A 26293-nucleotide genomic window follows, 5' to 3' on the forward strand; every position below is an offset into this window, starting at 1 on the left:
CATCAACCGATTTTAACGACCGACGGTTTATTCGACGCGGGATCTGGTCCCATTGTTTCCTATTGAAAATGGTTCGGATCGGTCCAGCCGTTCCGGAGTTATGGCCATTTAGGTGTCCCAGATCGGTTCCCCAGGAAGGGGCCAGATATGAAAATGCAACAAACCCATGCATGCGACCCATCAAACCACGGCATTTTTGATTTTCTGATGAACGGGAAGTGGAAAAATAGTCTTAGACTATATCGGAACCGGTAGTGTTCCGGAACCGGTTCCGGGTGTCCTGCCGGAAGTGGCCATATATAAAAGTGAACATAACCCATGCATGTAACACATCAAAGAGCGGCTTTTTCTATAACCAGTTGAATGGTAAGCAGGAAAGTAGTTTCAGACCATGTTTGAACCGTTAGTGTTCCGGAACCGGTTCCGGGTGTCCTGCCGGAAGTGGCCAATTATAAAATTGATCCAAACCCATGCATGCGACGCATCAAAGAGCGGCTTTTTCGATAACCAGATGAACGGTAAACAGGAAAATAGTTTCATACCGTATCTGAACCGGTTGTGTTCCGGAACCGGTTCCAGGTGTCCCGCCGGAAGTGGCCAATTAAAAAAGTGAACCAAACCCATGCATGCGACGCATCAAAGAGCGACTTTTCCGATAACCAGATGAACGATATGCAGGAAAATACCTTATCTGAACCGGTTGTGTTCCGAAACCGGTTCCAAGTGTCCCGCGGGAAGTGGCCAATTTAAAAATTGAACCAAACCTATGCATGCGACGTATCAAAGAGCGGCTTTTTCGATAACCAGATGAACGGTAAGCAGGAAAATACCTTATCCGGACCGGTTGTGTTCCGAAACTGGTTCCAGGTGTCCCGCCGGAAGTGGACAATTAAAAAAGTGAACCAAACCCATGAATGCGATACATCAAAGAGCGACTTTTTCGATAACCAGATGAATGGGTAGCAGGAAAATATTTTCATACCGTATTTGAACCGGTTGTGTTCCGGAACCGGTTCCAGGTATCCCGTCGGAAGTGACCAATTAAAAAACTGAACCAAACCTATTAATGTGACACATCACATAGCGGCATCATCGATAACCAGATGAACGGTAAGCAGGAAAATAGTTTCAGACCATATATGAACTGCTTATATATTAAACTGACGAAGTTGAAGGGGTGAATCCAACTGAATGCGTCTGACGATGACCGAAGAATAGTAAGTCGAAACGCGTAACGCTTAACAAGCTGTTTCCGATATTTGTCACCGATAATTACCAATCAATCCACAAATAACATACCTGAACCAGTTGTGTTCCGGAATCGGTTCCAGTTGTCCCGCCGGAAGTGGCCACTTAAAAAAGTGAACCAAACCCATGCATATGATACATCAAATCATCAAAAATGTTGAATAACTAGATAAACGGGCAGCAAGAAATTAGTCTCTGACCACACCCAAGATTATAAGCAGTGTTGCAGAATCAGAATTGGATGCATCGCTGAAACTACGAAGATGAACAAAATCAATGCAAACGATAAATATGCGTAAAAGAACAAAATCTTAATAAAAATTAGAGCGACCTTGTCAAATCACACCATTTTAGATTCCTAAGACGTAAATACAGAAGGATGAATCAACGTTGTATGGGGAAATTTTAAGTTTATAGCATCAATCCCTTTTTGCGGTTGAAATTACTACACACAATTTTGATGCAACTGGTTGAGCCGTCGCGTTCTGTACACGGTTGGAATTTAAATGTTTTTTTTTTATGAGAAATTTTACTAGCTAGCACTTTTTTTTGTCAAATTTTACATAAATCTTATAACCAAAGATCATAAAATAAAGGCTAAAGTGTGCAAAAAAAAAAAAACTTGCCAAAATATCTTGATAATGATAGATTGGCATCCAGTGCTAGTGAAGGTGATCAAGCAGTCAAATGAGAGGTTTGATATTTTTCAGCTCTGCTTATACGTTTAACATAATACATAACTTCGGAATATGAGCCATTGATAAGTTTCCAAATTCGATTATGGCTTTGATATAATTGTTGCTTTTCTGAATAAGGCTGACACAAATTTCGATTTTCTCTTAAGTAAAGAGGGGTCCTCCTTGGAAATTTTATTCGGAATTCATCATTTATGGAAGGTATGCACTTCAAACGGAATCGCTCAAGTAATTTTCGTTCAGTGCATTATTTTTCCGTGACCGGAATGGTCAAGAAATTTAACACAGCAAGCCCCATTTGATTTGACGTTTCGTTTTAGCTCCGTAAGCATCCGGAATCAAGCGACGCTTTATTATTTCTTGAGCGATTCCTTGCCTGAATTTTCCACGCATCGAGATAGGCCTAGAAATTTCTTGCGATCAGCGTATTCGGCTTATGGCTCTTGAGTACATATTCGACGAGAAAGGCATTATCACCACTAGGTGGATTAATCTGGGTTTTTTTTAATTATTTTGCATGTAAGAAAATACCTTCTCAGCGAAATCAGGAATTGTTTCCGTCCTACCAGTCCTGAAGGTTTATTAAAGAAAACCCATGGTAGATTTTCTAGAGTAAATTCTGAAGGATTACCTGCACAGTAAAACCGCTCAGCACTAAAATGTCTAAGACCTACTCATAAATGCATAATTTCCATACCACTCATGAAATGTGTAAGAATTACACATTCACAAGATCTGCTCCTGCGTCCACAAAATCGTTAAAGTTGCATTTTTTTTTTGTATGGCAATCTAACTTGGTTTACTAGTGACCTTGGCGAACCAAAAAATATAGCCATTTCGCATTTAGAATACCCAGGTAACCACTAAGCAATTTTCTAAACATAATAACGGCCATTGAACAGCTATTCAGTGCTAAAAAGCTCTATATAAGCATTTCTAATGCTTTTAGGCACTATAAACAGTAAGAACTAAAATAAGCCCTGTATGCTTATATAAAGCCTACAAGCTGTAAAGAAGTTTGTCAGTGCTGTCACAAAGCTTGGAGTACATGACGTTTATATAAAAAAAAACTTGCGGGTTTTGTCTTTTTTGCATTTTTTGAGGTTTTTTTGGCTTGGCAAAACCAGTGTCGCTTCCTCCATACTTCCTTTAAGGTGAAGATATGACGAAGCCACACATCGAATTTTCAAGAGCACAAATCTGAAGAACCAAATGACAGATTGCACTGAAAAGTTGATCGATTTGTCATCTCCAGGGGCTGACCAATCGATCAACTTTTCAGCGCTTTGCGACATAAGGTTCTTTAGATTTGTGCTTTTGAAAATACAAGGTGTGGTTTCGTTCTATAATCACCTTAAGTAATGGCTAATGTTTATACAAAATGCAGTCAATATCAGAGCATAGGGTCTGGGACCATTTGGGCAGGAGCACCTATTTTGGGCACTTGCTACTATAACTCAGTCAATTTTAAACCGATTGACTTGATTTTTGAGACACGATCAGATATGTACAGTATCTAGCCATGTACAAAAATTCAAGTCAATCGGTTTGAAATTGACGGCGTTATAGCAGCAAGTGCCCAAAATAGGTGCTCCTGCCCAAATGGTCCCAGACCCTACTTAGTATCAAATTTAAGCATTATTTATGATACTTTTTAAAAAGACGATTTTATGAGCTGGAGGCTGGAATTGTTTTTTTTTTCAAGAAAATGAACTAGGGTAAGTGTACCAGTTATGGCCAGAGTGGTTCTCTATTTGGCCATAGTGAAAATGTAGAATGCCTTCAAGATTTGAATTATTATGAAAGTTTTAATAGCAAGAATCTGAATATGTCTTGTCATCAAAACTCTAAAACTCTGAATATGTCTTGTCATCAAAACTATCTCAAATAACCATTTTCATTTTCATTTATTTAGTATTACATCAAATTCAAGATAAAACTGAATCAACAATATTTCTCCATAATACACGGTTCGTGGCTGCCGCTGTCCATCCTCGGTCGCGCCCGATGCTCGCCAAGTCACGCTCCACCTGGTCCGCCCATCGTGCTCTATGCGCTCCACGCCTTCTTGTGCCAACCGGATCAGTTGCAAACACTAGCTTTGCAGGGTTGTTGTCCGGCATTCTTGCAACATGCCCTGCCCACCGTATCCTTCCGGCTTTGGTCACCTTCTGGATGCTGGGTTCGCCGCAGTGCCGGATTTAAGAGGCCCCCACATTTCAGGGCCCCCACAAAATTTAACTTCACAAAAAAAATGTGAAGCAAGATTAAAAATAATGCAAGAAACTTCTCTAGAATTGATTTTTATCATAAGAACTTCAAATTACTGTCTACTGGCCAGAGTATGTGATACATTGGTATTATTTTGAGAAAGATTGCAATTACTTCTCCAGATATTAATAAAAATCTAAATTTTGCCTCCAAAACTTTTTTGTGCAATTGCTGTAGCAAAAATACCGGAAATCCTGAAAAAATCTTCGACTGAATTCTAGAGGAACTCCAAACTCTATGAGTAGCAGAGTCAAAAATTCCCGCTGAATTTCTTTTTTTTCTGCCTAGAGTTTTTGAAAACATTTTGTTGAATTTTCTATAGAACTCTTGGAAGAATTAATTCTTTATAAGGCAGTAACAACTGTTTTGCCACCTACTGTTTTTATTTTTTTCTGTTTTATATCAAATTATTTCGAGCTTCTTTTTTGGTTTACGCAAAATTTGTATAACTAACAACGCCTGCTATTGTTTTTTGGTACTAAGCAAAGCTTAAACAACAATTTGGAAGCCATTTGTAGTCTCAAAAAATGGCTGAATTTGACCGCGTGAAGAAAATTAGCTCAAACTTATTGTAAAATTATAGACACAGAGAACAGACATCCAGGCTAGACCAAACTTCATTCGGAAAGTTGTGTAAGGATTTCAATCTTAACTTGAGTAAGGTTACAAACCAATACACGATGATAACACTAACGCCACCAAACACCGTATTGCCACAGTCAGTGGTGAATTGAAACATTTCAAGTGGTGAATTAACCTTTTGGAGCCGATTTTTTCGCCACTGTCGACGCAACCTCGCTGGTGTCGAACACGTTTGTTATGCTCGGTTTCATCGCCGGGGTCGTATATGACCCCTCCGGCTCCAAAGGGTTAAATTAGTATGGGAAATCAACCGATTACAGCGCCACGCTATTGCCACTTGTGTTGCCGATTTCAAATGGCCGTTAAATTCCTTACACAGTTTCGGAACTGGACTTGGATGTCTGTTCTCTGTGTTATAGATTTGGTAATTATTTTAAGAAATAATCAATTTATGGGTTGACATGAGCTGAACTATACACTTTATATTAACCCATGGTATCCTAATCCACTCTAAAATCTCTTTTCCGGCTTTTTGTCGAAGTCGAAAGAAGAAAAGTACCCTAAACGGGCAGTGACAAGAATATTGCCACCAGCGCTGGTGGCCTAAACGGGCAGTGGCAACTACAGGGGATGGCCAAAATGTTTGGGATAGGCATCTTTTTTTTTTCCTCTCACAAAAATGTTCAACATGCTGTAACTTTTCATAAAGTGCATCAACAATTCTCAAGTTTTGACTGTTTGTTCACCTATTATATGTACATGATTGGTACAAATTTGAGCTCGATTGGTTAATCTTTCGCGAGTTAGAATCGTTCTGATAAAACACTATTTTTTAGAAAACTAACTTTTGAACGGTCATATCTTGGAAACCAGTGAACCGAATCGAATGAAATTTTTAACGTTTATCAACAGTATATTGATACTTGATATGACGCCATAAAATGTAATATTTTCTCACGATGGACAAAGTTATACCGGTTTGACATTTTCACCCATATAGAGGAAAATAAGTCAAATTTACAATATCATACAAAAATTACTTAATGCGTTATCCTTTCAATCCAAATAGGCACTAATACATCTTATCAGAGATATCTTGAGAACAGAAGCAGAAAATCTTTGGATATCAAAACTAAAATTAAATGACATTGATGTAAAAAACTTACATTTTTTTCAAGAAAGATCCAAAAAGTTTCAATCTATGATAACTTTTTTCAACGTTCAAAAAGTACCTATGTTTTAATGACATGAGAGGCGTCAATGTATTCTTGATAAACGTTCGAAAGTTCATTCAATTTAGTTCACTGGTTTCCGAGATATGACAGTTCATAAATTAGTTGTCTAAAAAATAGTGTTTTACGATAACGATTCTAGCTTTGCGAAAGATTAGCCAATCGAACTCAAAATTGTACAAATGATGCACATATAGTAGGTTAACAAACAGTCAAAATATGAGAATTGTTAATGCACTCTATGAAGAGTTACAGCGTTTTGAACTTTTTTTGTGAGAGAAAAAAGTTGCCTATCCCAAACATTTTGGCCACCCCCTGTATATTGCCACTTTCAAAGCTCGTTTTTGGACTAAACGGGCAGTGGCAACTATATTGCCACCTAGATTTGTGAAAGTTTGTTTCAAAAAAAAAAATGTTTTGAGCATGTAATCATGTAATCACAATTTCCATAATATAAAGGGTTAAAAGATTTTATTTAGAAATTTATTTTCTAAAAGTATTCTTAGAATTCTTCAGTTTGATTTCACTTGGGCACCTGACGATTTACTCAAATCGGAGAACACCTAAACTGTTGAAACATCTTTTAGATGAAATCTAGCATGAATTTAAGAATGGTTATTTTGAAGAGTTTCAGTTTTTTTTTTAATTAGGAAATTTGCTTACTGAAATAAGGCTGGATCCATAGAGAACTCCTGATAAAAGCCATAGATTTCTTGAGAAAAAAATAAAAGAAACTTGTGGCGAAATTGATAAAAAGTTTGTCCGGGTTTTCCGCCGAACATTTTCATGAAATTTAATAGGAAATTCTATTGAAAATTCAGAAATTCTATTGGAAATTGGAAGTCAGAAATTTCTCCAGGTGCTTCCACCAACTAGCCCACCAAATTTTGTTCAGCATTTTCTATTATAATTTCCTTTTTGATTTCATAATTTTGTGGACTCCCCCTTGCACTCGCATTAGAACTAGCATTTGTTAAGTGTTCATTCGTTATGGTGATCGACCAGCAACTTTTCCTGAAATTGCAGCAGGGATCCACAAGAAATTCTCTTTGGATTCCGTAAAAATGACAGCACCGATTGCACCACAAATTCAAGAGAAATTTCTTGAACATTTTAGCTATAAGTTCTATTTGCAGTTTCTCTATGAACTCTGGCATGAATTTCTACTAAATCTGGGATCTAATGCTGTGAAATGCATTTTTCCTGCATATAATTTCCTTTTACCATTGTATTCACGCTAGAATTTCAAATCTGTTATGAATAAATTCTATGGGTACCGTTGATGGGGGTGACAATGGGTCTGGGGGGTGAGATTGGGTCAAAACGGAGAAACATAAAATTTGAAATAGCTCAATAACTATCGCTAATTTATATTGAAAACTTTAGATTATTTCAAAGGGGAGATGTTTTTACACGTCATGATGCAGAATAAGATGTTTTGCAATAATCGTTTTTTGTAAAATTTGTGGCTAAACTTATATGATGAAACTACTAGTAAATCACTCTGAAAAAAATTCTCCTTCGTAATGTTTAACACAAGTACTTAACCATAAATTTTCTTATAAGTGGTTAGCTGTAGGTATTACCTGGTTGATGTAATGAAAAAAGCGGGCTGTCATTGCTCTTTTTATTTAAAAACCTAATATTTTCGACCCTATGTCTAAATATTAAAAATGGGGGTGAGATTGGGTCAAGCAAGTTATCGAATGCACATAACCTTAACTAAAAATTCAACTTGTTATCCAGTTCCCATTTGACGTTAGAGTGGGGCCATGATTACCGTATTTTCACTAAAGCACGCTTTCTTTCAAAAATATGTCGAGAAGCGTCAAACGAGTGTGTTAATACGTTTAGTGCCCAAAATCAGTTATAACAATACACCCATGCGTGTGGACAGCTCCTCTAATCATCAGCTAATCTTTAGTGTACTGCAATATCGTAAGCTCACAAAATAGACTTAACATAATATTTGAACGACCCTCTATCTTGAGATGGAGTGATTTGCTTTAGCAATATAGAGGCCAATGATCATGTACATAAGAGTTTATAACGGAGGGTTTGGTTAATCATTTTTTATGCAGTATACAAAAACTAGTATGTTTTTTTACAATCAATCTTTCATTCTTTCTTCGCCCCTCCTTCATTGTAATCTCCCCTACTTTCATGAAAGTTGAAACTCTTAATGAGGATGATTATGATGGCTAAAAATGGTGATACAGTATACAAATGTTATTTTATCAAATTTCAACCATTTTTTCGGTTGTATTAGCCCTTTTAGGTGGATTTATAATCTTTTAAAATTACCTAAGCTTTTATTCGTCATGATAACATTGTTTTTAAGTAGGTTTACTATATATGATCAATCAAATTAATTTATATTCTTAGATAGGTGATTTCGAATACTTTGACCCATTCTCACCCCCTCTAAGGGGTGAGATTGGATCAATTTTCAATCAGTTGTAGTTTACTAAGCAATTCATATAACGTGATACTTCCTTGCTAAACTATCATTACCACATAGGAGAGTATACATGCCAAATAAAAAGTTATTCCGATTTCAATTGCATTTGTTATTTAACAAACAATCTTTGAGTATCCTTTTTTGACCCATTCTCACCCCCAACGACGGTATCAACATTTTACCTAGCTCTGCTTGTTGTTCTACAAATGCTTCCTCAACGACATTAATACCTTCATCATTATATTTGTAAGAATGATTATTATTTTTCATGTTATATCGGCAAAAATATATCCTCTATATTAAGGCCCCCCACAACACTGTGGCCCCGGGCCCCCACATTTATAAATCCGGTCCTGGTTCGCCGTAAAGTGCAGCGAGCTCGTGGTTCATTCTTCTCCGCCACACACCGTTCTCCTGCAGACGTCCACACTCCTTAGCACGCGTCGCTCGAAAACTCCGAGTGCTTGCAGGTCCTCCTCGAGCATGGTCCATGTCTCGTACCCGTAGAGGATTACCGGTCTTATTAGCGTTTTGTACATGGTGCATTTGGTGCGTGGGTGAATCTTTTTCGAACGCAGTTTCTTCTGGAGCCCGTAGTAGGCCCGACCACTATGGCCAAATAGAGAACCAGTATGGTGATAACTGATTAACTCAGCCTAAACCGTGACAGTAAAAAATCAGTATCCATCCACGCACACGGATTGCTGTTAAACATGATTATATCATAATGAGTTATAAATATCTTGGTTTGTAATAATTAATTATTATATTTTTGTTAGAATCTCCTACTCGGCCTCGTATTCAGGCCGTTTCTGTAGGGTAACCTTGAGTTTACCCCATCACCATGTACCTATCTAATATAATCTGTAAATCATTGTTTAACTCATTTACTCGTTATATGTACTTTTTAAAAGGAAACAAGAGAAGTTGACTGTTTTCCTTTTGAGGGTAAATTTCCAATTAATTAAAACCTATAATCTAGGGTTAATAGCCAGATATTGCACGGTTTGGCACAGCTTATAGACTCGTCATTTATGTCGAGGTTAAATAAAAAGTTAAGCCTTTATTCTAAAAATAAACAATTAAGTCACAGATCGGCATAAGTCACATACGATCAACGATCAATTCTGACTATACATGTCAATGGTTGCTCCTCCTTGATTGATCTGAACTGGTACCAGTTGCACTGAGATCCAACTGAATAAGGGGCTGGGACATTCCACTTATTCTCAAAGCGCAATTTTAGCAGCTCATGCATATTTGATCAATAACGGCGCTGGCCAAGTCCTTATAGTCAGCTGGGAAGGGAAAGGAATGTTAGAGTGTACTGGTTGTTGCTACTAGAGACCGAGAGCACTCTGCGTCCCCACAACCCGCACGGACGGGGTATTTGTTAGACGGAAAGGATAGGAGATCTGGGAGTCATCGTTGGGTCGGTGATGCGATCCATGGATAGGGTTATTTATAGTGTTCGTGATAGATTGTGTGGTGAATAAGGTGAATAAGGTCAAGCGGCACAGCACGCTTTGGTTGCATAACTTATAGGCGTATATACACACTGTGCTGGGAGTGGAAGTTGGAAGAAGGGAGGGAAACGACTTTTTTCAATTCGTTTCTGGTTCTAGCGATGGCTATGAACATATGAATATACATAAGTTGTATATGTAGAGAAGAGAGAGCGAGAGAAAATGGATAGAAAGATACAAAGTAGGATGACAAGGACGGGCCAGGGATTGAACCCATGACCTTCTGCATACGAATCAGAAGCGGTAGCCACTAGACCACCAAGCCCGTCTTCACAGATCGGCATAAGTCACATACAACTGAAAAAGTCTATCAACTCGCCTGTGTTATTAGAATTTATTGGTATCGGTCGCACTATGAGAATGGATCAATATACGAGTCGAGTCGACGAGTGGCTTTTGATACATATAACCATTAGACTGGGTCAACAAAGTCGATTTTTTGGAACAAAGCTTTTTCGATTCCTATTAGCGTCCAAAACAACTGTGCAAAATTTGGGAGCGATTGGTTGCTTCCCAGTATTCCGCATTGCGATTGAAATTTGTATGGAATTTAGTATGGGAAAACGTGCGTTTTTGCATTTTTCTCATAAATTGAAAGTTCTTGTCTAAAACGATCTAACTAATTAAGTTGAAGTATAGCCTAGGATATGCTGAAAAACTTTGCCGAAGACCGCAAAGTGATCCGAAAAACTTTGCCGAAGACCGCAAAGCCCGGTTATGCTTAACTTTTAACATGTAAAGGAATAACATCAATAATAAAATCTCAATTTTTGGCCTAAGTTACCAGGCGAAAAACTTTTTCACAAGCGTCGGATCACTTTGCGGTCTTCAGCAAAGTTTTTCGACATATCCTAGGCTGTATTTTAGCATCATTAGTTACATGGTATTAGACCAAAAAATTCAGCTGATGAGTAAAATGCGAAAAAGCACGTTATCCCATACTAACTTCCATACAAATTTCAATCGCAATGCAGGATACGGGGACGCAACCAATCGCTCCCAAATTTTGCACACTTGTTTTGGACGCAAATACAGATTGAAAAAGCTTTGATACGATCAAATTTAAAGTTTCTCCATACAACTTTGACCACCTCCCATGCATATCGTGATCGATTTGTCTGTAGCCATTTATTGCCAAAATTAACCATTAAGCTGCGTTTGTAGTACCGTACCGTAATCGAGTTAACACTAATAAACATACATTCGGACTCAGACTGTAGCACTCACTACTGATATATCAAAGCAGGGAATCCCACTACTTCCTTTTTTAGAACCGCTTTTTTTTCTTCGAATTACGCTATCTTCGTTTGTTGCTTATTATACCTGCTTCGTTATATTATGCGCGACATCGAACAAGCAGATGTGCGAAAACGAACAACTATTAAAACAAGTGTAAACGCGCTTCTATATGTTTTTGATACCATTATTCCTTTATTTGTCCGTGATTTAGTTTATTACAACCGATCCACACTTTTTATCATAATCGCGTGCTTCTACAAACTATTTGCAAACACTTTTTATAGGATTTCTGTTTTTCAGCGAAACACACAATACTGTTTCTCCTATCGTACCGGTTTTACCCCAAGTTAACGCTAATACTTTGTTTGTATTTCAACTCTCACTGCTGCTCGTAATCTCAACGCAACGGTGATTGGGTTCATGATCTTGCCCTGGGAATCCCTCTGCAATTGTGGATTGTAGTTTGAACCATGAAAAAATCAAAATTTAATTATAACCACGTGGGAATAAATCAGTTTTCAAATTCGAAATTCAAAATTCACAGCCGGAGTCATCGTGTGCACACGGCTTGTGAGTCTTTGCTGATAGCGGATAGGATTTTTCTAGACTCTCCTCCGTGTTGAAGAGCATCGTCGTGTTACTTGTGAAAGATCAAGTATTGTTCTTACCATTTACATTTTTGCTTTCACCTTATCATTCTGACTAATATGCAGCAATCGAGCGATCGTGGAATCCCGCTCAACGTTCTTGCTTAGTTTGCTCGCAACCGTGAGGCGGTGCAGAGGTTTCGAGAGCATAGAAAATAAGAATTTGCATCAAGAATGCCATCATTAGGCTGGTGCTTGTGGTACGTTACTGAAAATGTTTCAATATTTGAACAACGAAACTAATTAAAAACGTTGATTTTAGCTTTCTGGCTTTATGGCATGGTCAGTTGATTGACGCGTCTCCCAACAATGGGTAAGTAACTAACAAACTGATTATTCCTATCTTTATTTGGGATCATTATCAAACGAAAATACAAAAAAATACGAGATTATGTGAAACAGTGGTTTTCAACTGCAGGTGGTGAGTGAAGAGTGCAGTAATTAAACAGGCTTTTGATTGAACTTTGAAGAGAAGATTGACGAAGACACATCAGACATTATCGGCATGCTTGACATCTAAAGGTCACATTATATCATTTCTTATTGTGTTGAAATACGTGAATTTTCAAGTTTTCGTTGAAAGCATTATTTAATTAGTTTTTTATTACGTAAGATTTGCCGGGTCAGCTAGTTTGAAGTAATTGTAATCGTGACGGAATTGATGTGATCTGTTTTGAGGATTTTGTTTTAAAATGTGTACCATTTATGCAAGATTTCGTTAGAAAAAGCCTTTTTTTTATTAAATATGATAAATTTCGATGTGAAATTCTGTAACCATCGTCTCCACGACTTTCAGTTGAGTAAACATTTCATTCACAAAATATTTGATAACATTTCAATATGTACTGGTAGTTTTACAATAAGTATACCACATTTCCACCATGCAGTAGGCTGTTCCAAAAAAAATGTATGAAAAGCCAAGGTGCTCACCCCGAAAATGAAAAATATACATATTTGAAACATTGTAGTACATTTCAATTTAAAAAAAATCATTCAGCTGTTACGCTAGTGTAGTATGAATACTAGAGTGGGTCATCGTTTATATGGAAAAATGAAAAATTCAATGATATCCTATCAGATCAAAGCTTTTTTGATCCCATTTCAGGACCCAAATAAGTGTGCAAAATTTGAGCAGGATCGGTTATGTCTACGTTTTGCGCATCGCGTTTGAAGTTTGTATGGGGTTTTACATGGGAAAGCACACTTTTTTGCATTCTCTCATAACAAGCTCGATTTTTTCTAAAACCATGTAACCGATAATGTGAAAACATAACCTAGGTGTCCTGAAAAACTTTGTCGAAGACCGCGAAGTGATCTGATGCTTATGAAAAAAGTTATAGCGTTGGCATTGCTTGGCGATACAGCATGATTTTGTTGCTATTGTTATTCCTTTACATGTTAAAACATAAACACATGCATGCGGTTCGTTGGTTATAACTATTTTCACAAGCATCGGATCGTTTTGCGGTCTTCAACAAAGTTTTTCAGAACATCCTAGGCAAGGTTGCGACCATTCATTTGCAAAAATTTACATTCATTTGCTATTATCTCAGTTCAGAAGCATGCTATCGAAAAACAATGTATGGATGAATTTAACCTTGTAATTTTATCTGAAAGTTTGCCGAATAACATTGGGGTCGCAAATGTATACCAAAGTCGTGAGCGAGCTGTGAAGGCAACTCTCCACGCAGTGAATGTAAATTACATTCACGCTGTGGAAAGTTGCCTTCACAGCTCGCTCACGACTTTGGTATGCTGGTGCGACCTCAATGCTATTCGGCAAACTTTCAGATAAAACTACAAGGTTAAATTCATCCATACATTGTTTTTCGATAGCATGCTTCTGAACTGAGATAATAGCAAATGAATGTAAATCTTTGCAAATGAATGGTCGCAACCTTGATCCTAGGCAATCATTTTACAGTATCGGTTAAAAAGTTTCAGACATTTTTTTTTCAACTTATGACAAAAATGCAAAAAAGTATGTTTTCCCATACAAAATCCCATACAAATTTCAATTGCAATGCGCAAAGTGTGGACGCAACCGATCGTGCTCAAATTTTGCACAGATACTCAGGACCCGAAACGGATCCAAAAAAGCTTTGATCTGAGAAAACGGTTCCGATGACCCACGCTAATGAATACTTTCATACCGCAATGTTATTTGTACAACATGGTCCACTGCACGAATTCGTGCTGGCCTGCTTTCTCCCACAGGAAATTTGACGTTTGAGCGGTGCCGACACAAGTTCGTGCAGTGGACCATTGTAATTTATTAAAAGCCACTGCTTGCTTTGATTGAGTCGCATGAATTATCATTCGTTGCGAACGCAAGCATATGCAAGTAAGCATAATTTGATCACCCTAAGTCGACGACCGACCAACAGCGTTCTCCATGGGTCACGATTCAATCAGACGATAAAACATACGACATTCGTGTTTTAACCACAGAACCAGTGGCGGTCATTCTTTCATATCACACTAGGGCGATTAAAAAAAAAAATACAATTTTTCATGAAAAATAAAAAAAATCTCGTAGTATTTTTTTCAAATTCGGATTTTTTTCTAGTTTTCTTGTTGTTGTTCTCTGAACACTAGGCTAAATTTTTTCCTCCGGCAGCAACTGCCGCCGGGCGTGGGGAAAAAGCTCAATCTTCACCGTCTCCAGTGATTCATTTATGGAGTTTTTCTAAAAAAGCTGCAATTTTTTCGCCTTGATATCGATGAGACGATACTGAGCTCTTCTTTTTGAGGCCGGCGTTGTAATCGTCGTTATCGGTGCGGTCAATTTCTGTCGGTTCCGGGATTTCAACTATCTCAATCTGATTACTTGTATGATTTGTTCCAGTTTCTTGCGTATTAGCATTCCTGAATGTCTCAGCACCATCAGGGTGAAATAAGCGAACGATTTTCGTGGTCTCATGTTATCCTTCAGGAACAGCAGTGAGTCAAAATAAGGCCAGGTGGTGTAAGTCTCGTAATTGAGGGGTGCTTCATCACCTGATCGTGCTTTTGGTATACTTGACAGAGCTCCTTCCGTACAGACTTCCATGTTTCTTGACGTCGTCCACTTAAAACGAAAAAGCGAAACATTAGATTGTCACACAAAAACAAACTACTGTGGTCTAAATTACTTGTCACTTCTTCTTTCAATTCCGTCGCAATTTGCTGCCGGATTTTTTCCGCTATCACCTTGTTCCGATACACCTTTAACCTTCCGTAACTCGCGCGGTTGACTACCTGCGTCAGCACCACACTGATGCTGAGTACAAAAAGCGAGATTTTTTCAACGTGTTGTACAAAATACAACAGCGCGATCGCTCGAGGGTTAATGTCTGGTTTCACAGCGGTGCGTGCTCAACCACGAGTGAAATTAATGTTTTTCAATATCGTTGCCATTTTGATCGAAAACAAAACTCGGTATCGAAAGCGGGTGCACGCCCTCAATAGAACGCTCTCCGACGCACTCAATTTGACAGGTATAAGCGTCTTTCCATACATTTTATTCTAACGCCTACCAAAACGACTCGCACTCTTAAGCCTTCAGTAGGGCTCTGCACGAAATTCTCACCCTCTCTTTCGCTCTGATTGAGATTTAGTAAACAACAAGGCCAGGAAATGTCAAAATTCCAAACAAAATCAAAACAGTACAGTGCCCTGTACACGCTTTGCCAAGTGTGCAAATTTTTCCGCACACATAATCCAACATGCCAACAGCGATCTCAACATTGACAAAACATCTGAAATGTCAAGCGTATGCTTTTCTGTTGGTTGATGCATGCGGAAAAGTTTGCACACTTGGCAAAACGTGCACTGAAAGCTTTACGCTTATGCACACACTTCCCTCCCCTCCTTAGTACACAGTAAAACCGCTCAGCACTAAAATGTGTAAGCCCTACTCATAAGTGCATAATTTCCAGACCACACAAAAATGTGTTACAGTTACACATTCTCAAAAAACAGCTCGTACACTCGTCTAGATGCGAAATGTAGATTTTTTTTTGTTTTCCAAGGTCACTAGTAAACCTAGCTAGATTGCTGTACAAAAATGTTTGCGAATTTAACGATTTTGCGGACACAGGAGCTGATTTTGTGAATGTGCAAGGGTTACACATTTTTGGTGTAGTCTGGAAATTATGCACTTCTGTGCTGACCGGCGTTAGCGTGTATGTCGTTGCCGCTATTATTGCAGCGGTAAAAAAGATACCATCTACCCCCGTTGGTTTGAACGACACCTCATACAAACCAACGGGCTTCTTTTTTTTTTAATTTGAACTTCTAGTAACCCTGTGGATATCGGAATAACACACTGATGGCTACCCTTTTTGCAGTTTTGTTTTGATTATGCGTTCCATTTCACCCCGTTCCATGAGCAGAATAACGTTTGAACCATTTTTAGTTTGAACGATGTGCAGATTAGTGGGGGGTCAAATTAAACAGTATTCAGATTTAGATGCGGTCAAACCAACGAGGGTAGACGGTATAATAACTTAATAGGTAAATTCAAAAATTAACTTTTTCGTCCATTAGATCCAGTTCCAATAAAAACGCCTTACTTCTTATTTTATATTTCAAACGAAACTAAACACATTGCACAATTCTCATTTTGATATTCTTCATTACACCAAAACAGCAAGCCATGAAAATTGTTGACAATTCTCAGGTCATTTTGACAGACCACACACATGCACGAAAAAGACGGATCATATATTCTATTTTATCGATCTTGTTGCTGTCCTTTTCATGCTCATGTTACATCTGTCAAAATGACTTGAGAATTGTCAGTCAGTTTGAGGTTAGGTTCGTTGGTGTAATAAAGAATTGCGGGATTCACGCATACGGGGGGGATTGCCTAAGGGCCGATGTCTTCAACTCGGCTTAACCGGTAAGCAAGGCTGCGAGTTCTTCCTTCGCAAGGGTCGTAAAATCGTGCCTCCCGAGATGAACTAGCCCGAGGTAAAATGCCTTTCTACGCATAATTGTTTCATGTTGTATGGGTTTCCATATGTACATGGGACTATTATTATGTAGAATGACAGTTAAAATCTCGAAAACAATAGAAGAATAAAGGACGTATGAATCTTCATATTATACTCATTTTGCATATTAGGAAATGGGTTGGTGGTACAACGTATGCCGGACGCTAGTCTCGATTATCCGGAGTCGTGTTATACCTAAAACTTCCCAATTATTTATCTAACAAAAGGAATGCTTTACAAAGCTGAAATTTTGACTGAATACTGACCAGAGAGTTGGTTCGACAAAATATTTTGGAAGTTTTAGAACACGCATTGGGTTGCATACGGACTGTGTTTGATTTATTTTTACAGATCTGTTACGTTCCTATTTTTGCTAGTCCGCTAAGGGAATAGCTTAACATCTCTCTACACTGTACCACAAAAAAAAAGATGACTTATTTTTTATATTCTTCAATAACTTAACCTAATTTACAGGCTCTATTGTCCACTAGGGCACTGCGTGAGCGATTCCAATTGGAAGCTGTACATACACCGAGAAAAATTTCTACTCAATGACTGAGTTGGTCTTACTCAGAAATCGAAAAATCCTTTGTTTTCTTACTCAGTTTCGGCTAAAAATGGGACAACCCATTGGCAATGGGTTGTCCCACTTTTAACGGAAACTGAGTAAGAAAACAAAGGATTTTTCGATTTCTGAGTAAGGCCAACTCAGTCACTGAGTAGAAATTTTTCCCTGTGTACACTTTGTACAGCGCCTAAATGTATTCTATTTCTAATTGTACTACATCGAACTGGGGGCCGTTGCGCTGCTTTCACTTTTTACCCTGTCATGGTAGAATGATGAGCTCGAGATGTTGATGTGTGGATATTGGTTGTTCCTAATTCCAGTCCGATTGGGGGTCCATTGTGGGATGCCGTTCGCCGATGTCCAAGTATCCGGGTTCATTTCAGTCATGGGCTCAGAAGAGGGCCAGTGTCAGCTGCTCTCGGGGGAAAGAACAACTGACGAAAGTGCCAGGGCTGGGATCGAACCCATGACCATCTGCTTATGATGCAAACGTGTAGCCACTACGCCACGGGCCCCGGCTATCCATGATTATGCGCATGTAATTTTTGCTCAAAACATTGTCGTACAGTTTCCATGCCCGAGTTTCCACATAATCCGCCAAAATTTGACTGCTTTTGGGACATTTCTGTTTTGGGTAGGTCTTCAGGGAATTACCCTCCTTGGCGTGCTGAACCATACCAACAGTCGTTCCACACTTTATTGCGTAATCTCTGATGGATACCTCCTATTTTCCTTTAACAATTTTGAAAATTTTGCTGTCCAAATTTGACTTGAACGCACCTGTTTTTTGCCACGTCCGGGTGAGTCTTTCAGTGTGTGATGCATACTGAATCGTTTGACAGCATTTTGGACAACAAAAACCCTAACACATTCACCTTTTGCTAATTTTCCTAGCGATAATAATTTTTCATTGCAGTACCTGGTCACAATCGATTTTCGATTCTCTTCCGTAAGCCCTCGCATTGTTCCGCTCGAGTAAAAATTTTAACTTTTGATGAAGGTTATCGTTTGTTTACAACGTTAACAGCACATAGACACATAGCAGTTGTCAAAATAAGACATAGTCTTTTTAATACAGAGCCTCAAAGGTGTACTCATAATTAACGATACAGTCCTTACGTTCGTTACTTCTTCTGAAGATGTTATTACTCCTACGCATTCCATTCCCAATATCGGAAATATGAGGACTATATCTTTCCGTCAAAATTGGTAGATTGCTCGGAAAAGATTAAATTCGGTACACAACTTCACAAAAAGATACTATAATTACGTCATTTTTAAATTTTGGTGGCTATTTGATCGGCTTTTGTTTTCGTTTGTTGGATGTGAGTGTATTCTGATTAATAAATGAGTTCTTAAAATAAACTTTCAATTTTATCACGCTCCAACATATCATGCGGTTTTATTTTTTTATTCGTGATATAATCGAAAAAGAACTGTATGGGAAAGCAAGGCTAACGAACTCACTGGACGCATTGGTTCAACTCCCCTCAACAAAAAAAATCAAGGTTTACAAATTACGCGGGGCTGAAGAAATTAGCGTTTAGTGACATTTTGTTTCCTTTTCTTTCCGGAGGTAAATATTGAACTTGATCGTTTTTTTTTCTACAAATTATTGTTCGTTGAGACTTTTACAGTTATTTATTAAAGGAATTTCGCACACGCAATATAATGCTGATTTTTTAGAACTTCGCTAAATTGAATTACATGAATTAAGAGACTTACCGTCACAATCTCTACTAATCGCTAAATTCATTTTTCAGCATAATGGTCACTAAGGAAAGTTCGCTCGGAACTCAAGAAACGAGGTAATAAACATGCATGGAAAACATGTGCATGAAATACTTGCATGCAAAGAGAATTGAGCTGCAGGGGTTCATAAACTTACTTAAGTTGTTTCAGCGATTAAAGTTTGACTATTTTTATAACGAAATTCAATTTCAACCTAAATAGGCAGTAAGGATACTGAGAATAATTGCATGGAAGAAGAAGAAATGCCTATAGGCTATAGTAAAGTTATTTTAAAATGAAATATATTTTCCAATTTTTATCGCAGAATCTCAATTCGTTCGATAACACAGCGCAATTTTTTTTTGTCTCAAGAGGCTCAGATTTGCTCTAACACGTCACAATTTTGAGCTATACCTCAAATTAAAGTGCAAAATATGCGATTTTGGGCTTTATCGACTGCAAGCCATTAAGCATGGAAATTAAGCAAAATTAAGTGGATAAAATTTTTATCTTTTTAACCGATGCCTAATTGTATACTAATCAATTTCGCCCTAAAGTGGCATACTCAATTTTTTTTATTTTTGAATTAATTTAACTAAAAGTTTAAACTTGTTGAACAAAATTCTGTCACATGGTTTGATGGAGATCCACTGGGTACTGATTTTACAGAAATTCTTTTGGCAATATTTGAATTGGCACTAATGTTATCTGCAAAAGTTGTTTTAAAGTGATTAATTTGACCCCGGATTACGATATAGCTCAAAATTGTGACGTGCTGGAGCAAATCTGAGCCCAGATTCGGATTCAGCGGCTCAAAATCTGTCAGAGACACATTAGTTTGCTCTTGAGACAGACCAAAAGTTAATTTTTGTTAAGCTGTGTAATCATTCTCCAACATAACAACACTGAACGAATAATCTGCAATAATTGGTAATAATTGTTATTTTAATTTATTATATTAATTTCAATTTATTATATTAAACAGTCAATTAAATAAATAAACGGAGAAAGATACCCAACCTGACAAACGGTGGATAAAATTTAATTTTGTCAACATAAAAAAGTCATTATGACGTTATATTCACCTGGGGCGGTACCCGTCAGGTGCTAGTGCAAATACGAAACCATTTTCCTGTCAGAAAAGACCACTTCTGATTGGTCGATTTGACAAAAGCAGCGTAGCGTCCCTTCACGTTTGTTTACAAGAGGGCACTTTGTTGTTTAGTTAGCCGTGTTGCTAGTAGTCACAAGTTTCTTAAACCTCGTATTGCTGACAGTTGATAACTAACAAGATTTATCATTTTTATCACTACCTATCTTTCGTAATTTACTCCTCAAAGCAAAATAGTTGAGGAAAAAAATCAATAAGTTTTTGTTGATTTGCATGTGAATATTTTTGGCAACACGGGGGTTACCCCCGTATGAACTCAAACAAAAAGAATTGGAGGGCTTGTACCAGTGAGCTGTCACGTCCCGTCCCAGATATTCACTATCACTGTGCAATATCAGTCCTCTCAGTTGACTTCTGATACATGGCATATCAGTCTCGATAAAAAATATTATTTAGATGAAATTTTGGTCTCACGCTAAATGACCGCTTTCCACACCAAACTTCTGAAAAGGGAGTAGGTAGTAAGATAAGTTCATTTTTTTTTCTTCAAAAACTATGTCTCGAAAACTGTTGGATTGGAATGATGTGGGCATTTTTTTAATTATCGCACAAATTGCACCGAAGGGTCTCAGATTTTCATGAAATTTTTTCCACGGGCTGGGATCATGAATATGTGAACAAAAAAAAAATGAGAAAAACCCAGGATCGCCTGTTTTTCCGGAAAAGTCAGGTGGAAATTCTTCGTTTTCCACTGACACTACTTGCTTTGAAAAATCATAACTCAAGAACGAAGCGTCATAGAAACAAAGTTTTTTATGATATGAAAGCAAATTTTCTCAGAAATCCAAAAAAATATGAACTGGTAAAAGTTTTTCACAGTTGAGGAAATTCGTAAAGAAAAGCCGGAAAAACAATGCCCGAACTTGTGGAAAATTTTCAAAAATAAAAACGAGAAGGTTATTCCATAAGCTTACATCGCGGAAATATTTGAAATGCTCTTTTTTTCGTTTTTGAGTTATGGCCAATTTTATTGAAAAATGTCCAAATGTATCATATAAGCATTTTCTTTGAAAAGAAACAAAGCATTGTAGAAACAAAGTTTTTTTTAATGAAAATGAAAACAATTTTTCTCAGAAATAAAAAAAAATATGAAGTGGAAAAAGTTTTTCACGAATTTTGCCACCGTTGAGAAAATACAAAAATAAAAGCAGGAAAAACTATTCCCGAACTCGCAGAAAATTTTCACAAACATATTTTTGAGAAGGTAATTTTATAAGCTTTGATTGCTGAAATTTTTGGAATGGACTTTTTTTTTCTTTCTTGAGATATGGTCATTTTTGTGAAAAATAACCATGTACGCATTATATTATATGGTGTATTATATGGCATTATATGGTGAGATCGGGCATAGTTTTTCCGGCTTTTCTTTATGAATTTCCTCAAAGGTGAAAATTTTTTTAGAAATCATTTACATATTTTTTTTTTGCTTTCATTTTCATTAAAAAACTTTGTTTCTACGATGCTTCGTTCTTGAGTTATGATTTTTCAAAGAAAAGGCTTACCGTCGATGGGGGTGACAATGGGTCTGGGGGGTGAGATTGGGTCAAAACGGAGAAACATAAAATTTGAAATAGCTCAATAACTATCGCTAATTTATATTGAAAACTTTAGATTATTTCAAAGGTGAGATGTTTTTACACGTCATGATGCAGAATAAGATGTTTTGCAATAATCGTTTTTTTTGTTAAATTTGTGGCTAAACATATATGATGAAACTACTAGTAAATCACTCTGAAAAAATTTCTCCTTCGTAATGTTTAACACAAGTACCTAACAATAAATTTTCTTATAAGTGGTTAGCTGTAGGTATTACCTGGTTGATGTAATGAAAAAAGCGGGCTGTCTTTGCTCTTTTTATTTAAAAACTTAATATTTTCGACCCTATGTCTAAATATTAAGAATGGGGGTGAGATTGGGTCAAGCAAGTTATCGAGAGCACATAACCTTAACTAAAAATTCAACTTGTTATCCAGCCCCCATTTGACGTTAGAGTGGTGCCATGTTTACCGTATTTTGACTAAAGCACGCATTCTTTCAAAAATATGTCGAGAAGCGTCAAACGAGTGTGTTAATACGTTTAATGCCTAAAATCATTTATAACAATACACCCATGCGTATGGACAGCTCCTCTAATCATCAGCTAATCTTAAGTGTGCTGCAATATCGTAAGCTCACAAAATAGACTTAACATAATATATGAACGACCCTCTATCTTGAGATGGAGTGATTTGATTCAGCAATATAGAGGCCAATGGTCATGTACATAAGAGTTTATAACGGAGGGTTTGGTTAAACATTTCTTATGCAGTATACAAAAACTAGCATGTTTTTTTACAATCAATCTTTCATTCTTTTTTCGCCCCTCCCTCATTGTAATCTCCCCTCCTCTCATGGAGGTTAAAACTCTTAATGAGGATGATTATGATGGCTAAAAATGGTATACAAACGTTATTTTATCAAATTTCAATCATTTTTTCGGTTGTATTAGCCCTTTTAGGTGGATTAATCATCTTTTAAAATTACCTAAGCTTTTATTCGTCATGATAACATTGTGTTTTAAGTAGGTTTACTATATATGATCAATAAAATTAATTTATATTCTTAGATAGGTGATTTCGAATACTTTGACCCATTCTCACCCCCTCTAAGGGGTGAGATTGGGTCAATTTTCAATCATTTGTAGTTTACTAAGCAATTCATGTAACGTGATACTTTCTTGCTAAACTATCATTACCACATAGGAGAGTATACATACCAAATAAAAAGTTATTCCGACTTCAATTGCATTTGTTATTTAAAAAACAATCTTTGAGTATCCTTTTTTGACCCATTCTCACCCCCAACGACGGTATATTACACATTTGGACATTTTTCAATAAAAATGGCCATAACTCAAAAACGGAAAAAAGTGCATTTCAAAAATGTCAGCGATTAAAGCTTATGGAATAACCTTCTCAAAAATTTTTTTTCATGTTTTTTACGAGTTCGGGCATAGTTTTTCCGGCTTTTCTTTATGAAATTCCTTAACGGTGAAATTTTTTTTAAAAAGCTTTTCCCTTTTCATATAATTTTGGATTTCTGAGAAAATTTGCTTTCGTTTTCTAAAAAAAACTTTGTTTCTATGATGCTTCGTTCTTGAGTTATGATTTTTCAAAGAAAGAAAGTAGTGTCAGGGGAAAACAAAGAATTTCCACCTGAGTTTTCCGAGAAAATAGGCGACCCTGATTTTTTCTCAATTTTTTTTGTTCATATATCCATGAGCCCTGGCTGTGGAAAAAGTTTCATGAAAATTTGGGACCCTTCGGCCCAATCCCGTACGGTAATAAAAAAATGCCCATGTTTCCAAAAATGTTTCAGGACATTTAAGGGATTTTTAGAAAATAAATACACTGAAAGTAATTTTCATTGCGCGTCTCTGGTAGATATCATATAGTTTTAACTTTCCAGCAAACACACCCTTCGATTGTTCTATTATTTTTCTATAGGAAACTGACTACTGGCCTCAACATTCACCACGAAGAACCATTTTTGACCATCCTTGGTTTCGTAGTAAATTGCGAGTCTAGCAGTCAGCTGGCTGCTGCATCCAACACTCCAATCCAACAAATCGTCATGGAGTTCTACTTTTTTTATTTTTTTTTTAATAAGAAACATACTTTTTCACAAGTCATTTTCAAAAGTACAGTGAAGAATTTTGCAAACGTGTATTTAGCTAAAAATGCCCAATATTATCTTGGGAAGTTGCATATGATTTCTTGAAGTAAACTTCAAAGATGGCTTATCAGATATAGGAAGTGGTCATAATATATTTCAGTGAAACTGCTGCCGATTTGATTCTTTTTGCATCAAAATGAAGATAATTACTTATGTTATTCTGATAGTTCTTGGAACTTGTTTCGAGAAAGTAGCAAATTTCTTGGTCAAAATTAGTCATTTTTTTCTTGCGATGGTGTCCTGTTACGCTGTATCTCTTGATTTTTCTTGAAGTAAAAAGTTCCAATTTCCACTTATAAATTTTGAATTGAATTCATGATCGTAGGATACACTGGTTGAAATAGGTTGGCATGTATCTAACAACTACAACATAACCGTTTTTATAAGCAAAAGTTTGCATTTTTTGTCAATTTGAACCATCAAAGACTTGGAATTTATATTCTATGAGATTTTGACTCTGGAGGGATCGAATCATATTAAAAACCATATTCACTTGAATTGATTCGGTCAGGGCGTTGATAGTGAACATCCTTAACACTCAAAATTTGTGTTTTATTGCTTTTCGATTAGTGAAGTTAAAATATAGTTTTTGATAGTGTGAACCACGTGACTGATGGTAGTTATCACATTAACCATTTTGAATTGTAATTTTGGATACCTATAAAAAAATCGGTTTGGAAAAAAGTTGAAAAGGTGTTTAACCGCGACTAAGCACGACAAAAGAGCTGGTTTGTTTCTCGCGCAAAACGTAACACGTCGAAGGTATCAAATGTGAATGTTTTTTTATTCGAAAGAATCAGACTACCACACGAGAAAACTTCTAAGAGGCAACTTTTTCTTTTTTTTTTCTATATGGCTCTACGTTTCCACTTAAATCTGACTTTCCTCTCGTCAATTTTGTGCTCTTTCAACACTTCCACAGTAATTAATTTTAGGACTTTCTTAGTCTGCCATAGCATGATTTTGTACATTGTTAATTAAAAATAGTTAAAGGTCTTCCGAAAATTTTAGGATTTCAATAAATAAAATTAGACTAATTAAGTGCGTTACTAATTGGTAATTTCATTTTCAGCCCAGATTCAATGCCTCAAAATACACCCGGAAGTCTAGAAAAGAGGTAAAAACAGGCATGATTGTTTTGTACTATAAAACATTATATGCATGAAACACTTGCAATGCATGCTAAGAGTATCGAGCTGTTGGAGGTCATAAAATTCAAATTTAGAATATTTGCTTAGGCACCAGTAACATCGATCCTGACCATTAGAAGCGTCATCCTTTATATGGGAAAATGTCAAATTCGATCGCATTCAAGCATGTCAATGTTTTATAGGCCCATTTCAGGTTCTAAATAACTATACCAAATTCGGGCACGATCGGTCATGTCTATGTTTCAAGCAAATTTGTATAGGATTTTACATAGCAAACACATATTTAAGCATTTTTTTCGTGGAAGATTTTTTTTACTTATTCGTTTATTTGGAAGGCTCGGGCGCCACATGTGCATAACTGTGCCGAAATCTTTTGTTTTTACATTGATTTTACATTTTATAATTTATTACTGCCTTAATACTATGTTAGTTCGGGAAGCCGAAGTACTCGCGGCTGTTTCGAGGTTAAGGATTGAAGATAAAATATTTTTTTGGAGATTTTGGCTTTCTCAGTCCTCAGCTTTACCCTTGAAAAAGGCCAAATAAATTAAGCCGAAACGTCGGGCAATGCCAATTCAATCGTTTGAATTCCCTAGACTGAGAAAGCCAAAATCTCCAAAACATTAAACTTCCAGTCGAAAATCTTACGCGAAAAAAAAATAAAATAAAATTGGAAAGGAGGGATTTATGGGTTTAAAACTAAATTATTTGCTAACTTATACTAAAAACATTGATGGGACAAATTGTCCATAATTGTAACGGAACCAAAAAGAAAGGACTTTACCGGTAGACAACGACAAAAAGAGGACAAACGGAATGGGGGCGACGACAAAAGGCGGACAACGAAAACAAGGAACGTACTACATCAAACTCTGACATCAACACGTTTCAAAAACTGGTAAATCAGGTTCATGTATTCCAAATCAAGTCCTTCCAACACTTCTCTAATGGGTTTCTGTTGTTTTCCTCGGACCCATGCAGCTCAAATCTGACCTCACGATATTTAATCATTGGATTCCCACACGACATCTTCGATATCCTGGTAAGCCACGCCACAGACACAGAGATTGCTTTCTGA

At 36.9% G+C, this 26293-nt stretch overlaps 1 protein-coding gene across 23 annotated transcripts in view; it reads left to right on the top strand.

The window, feature by feature from the left end:
- The first annotated feature begins 3607 nt into the window (after positions 1 to 3607).
- LOC109411523 (uncharacterized) overlaps positions 3608 to 26293 on the top strand; it is a 163161-nt gene continuing 140475 nt past the window's right edge. For 3 of the 23 annotated variants that reach the window (XM_062852389.1, XM_062852397.1, XM_062852393.1), the window contains exons 1-4: positions 10780 to 12101; positions 12164 to 12214; positions 19212 to 19256; positions 25137 to 25181. In XM_062852389.1, coding sequence (XP_062708373.1) covers positions 12076 to 12101; positions 12164 to 12214; positions 19212 to 19256; positions 25137 to 25181 — 167 coding nt within the window. In that variant the 5' untranslated portion in view covers positions 10780 to 12075. The other 20 variants (XM_062852408.1, XM_062852405.1, XM_062852410.1 and 17 more) reach the window with 16 other exon arrangements.

The sequence above is a fragment of the Aedes albopictus genome, chromosome 2 (assembly GCF_035046485.1).
Source record: "Aedes albopictus strain Foshan chromosome 2, AalbF5, whole genome shotgun sequence".
Taxonomy (NCBI): domain Eukaryota; kingdom Metazoa; phylum Arthropoda; class Insecta; order Diptera; family Culicidae; genus Aedes; species Aedes albopictus.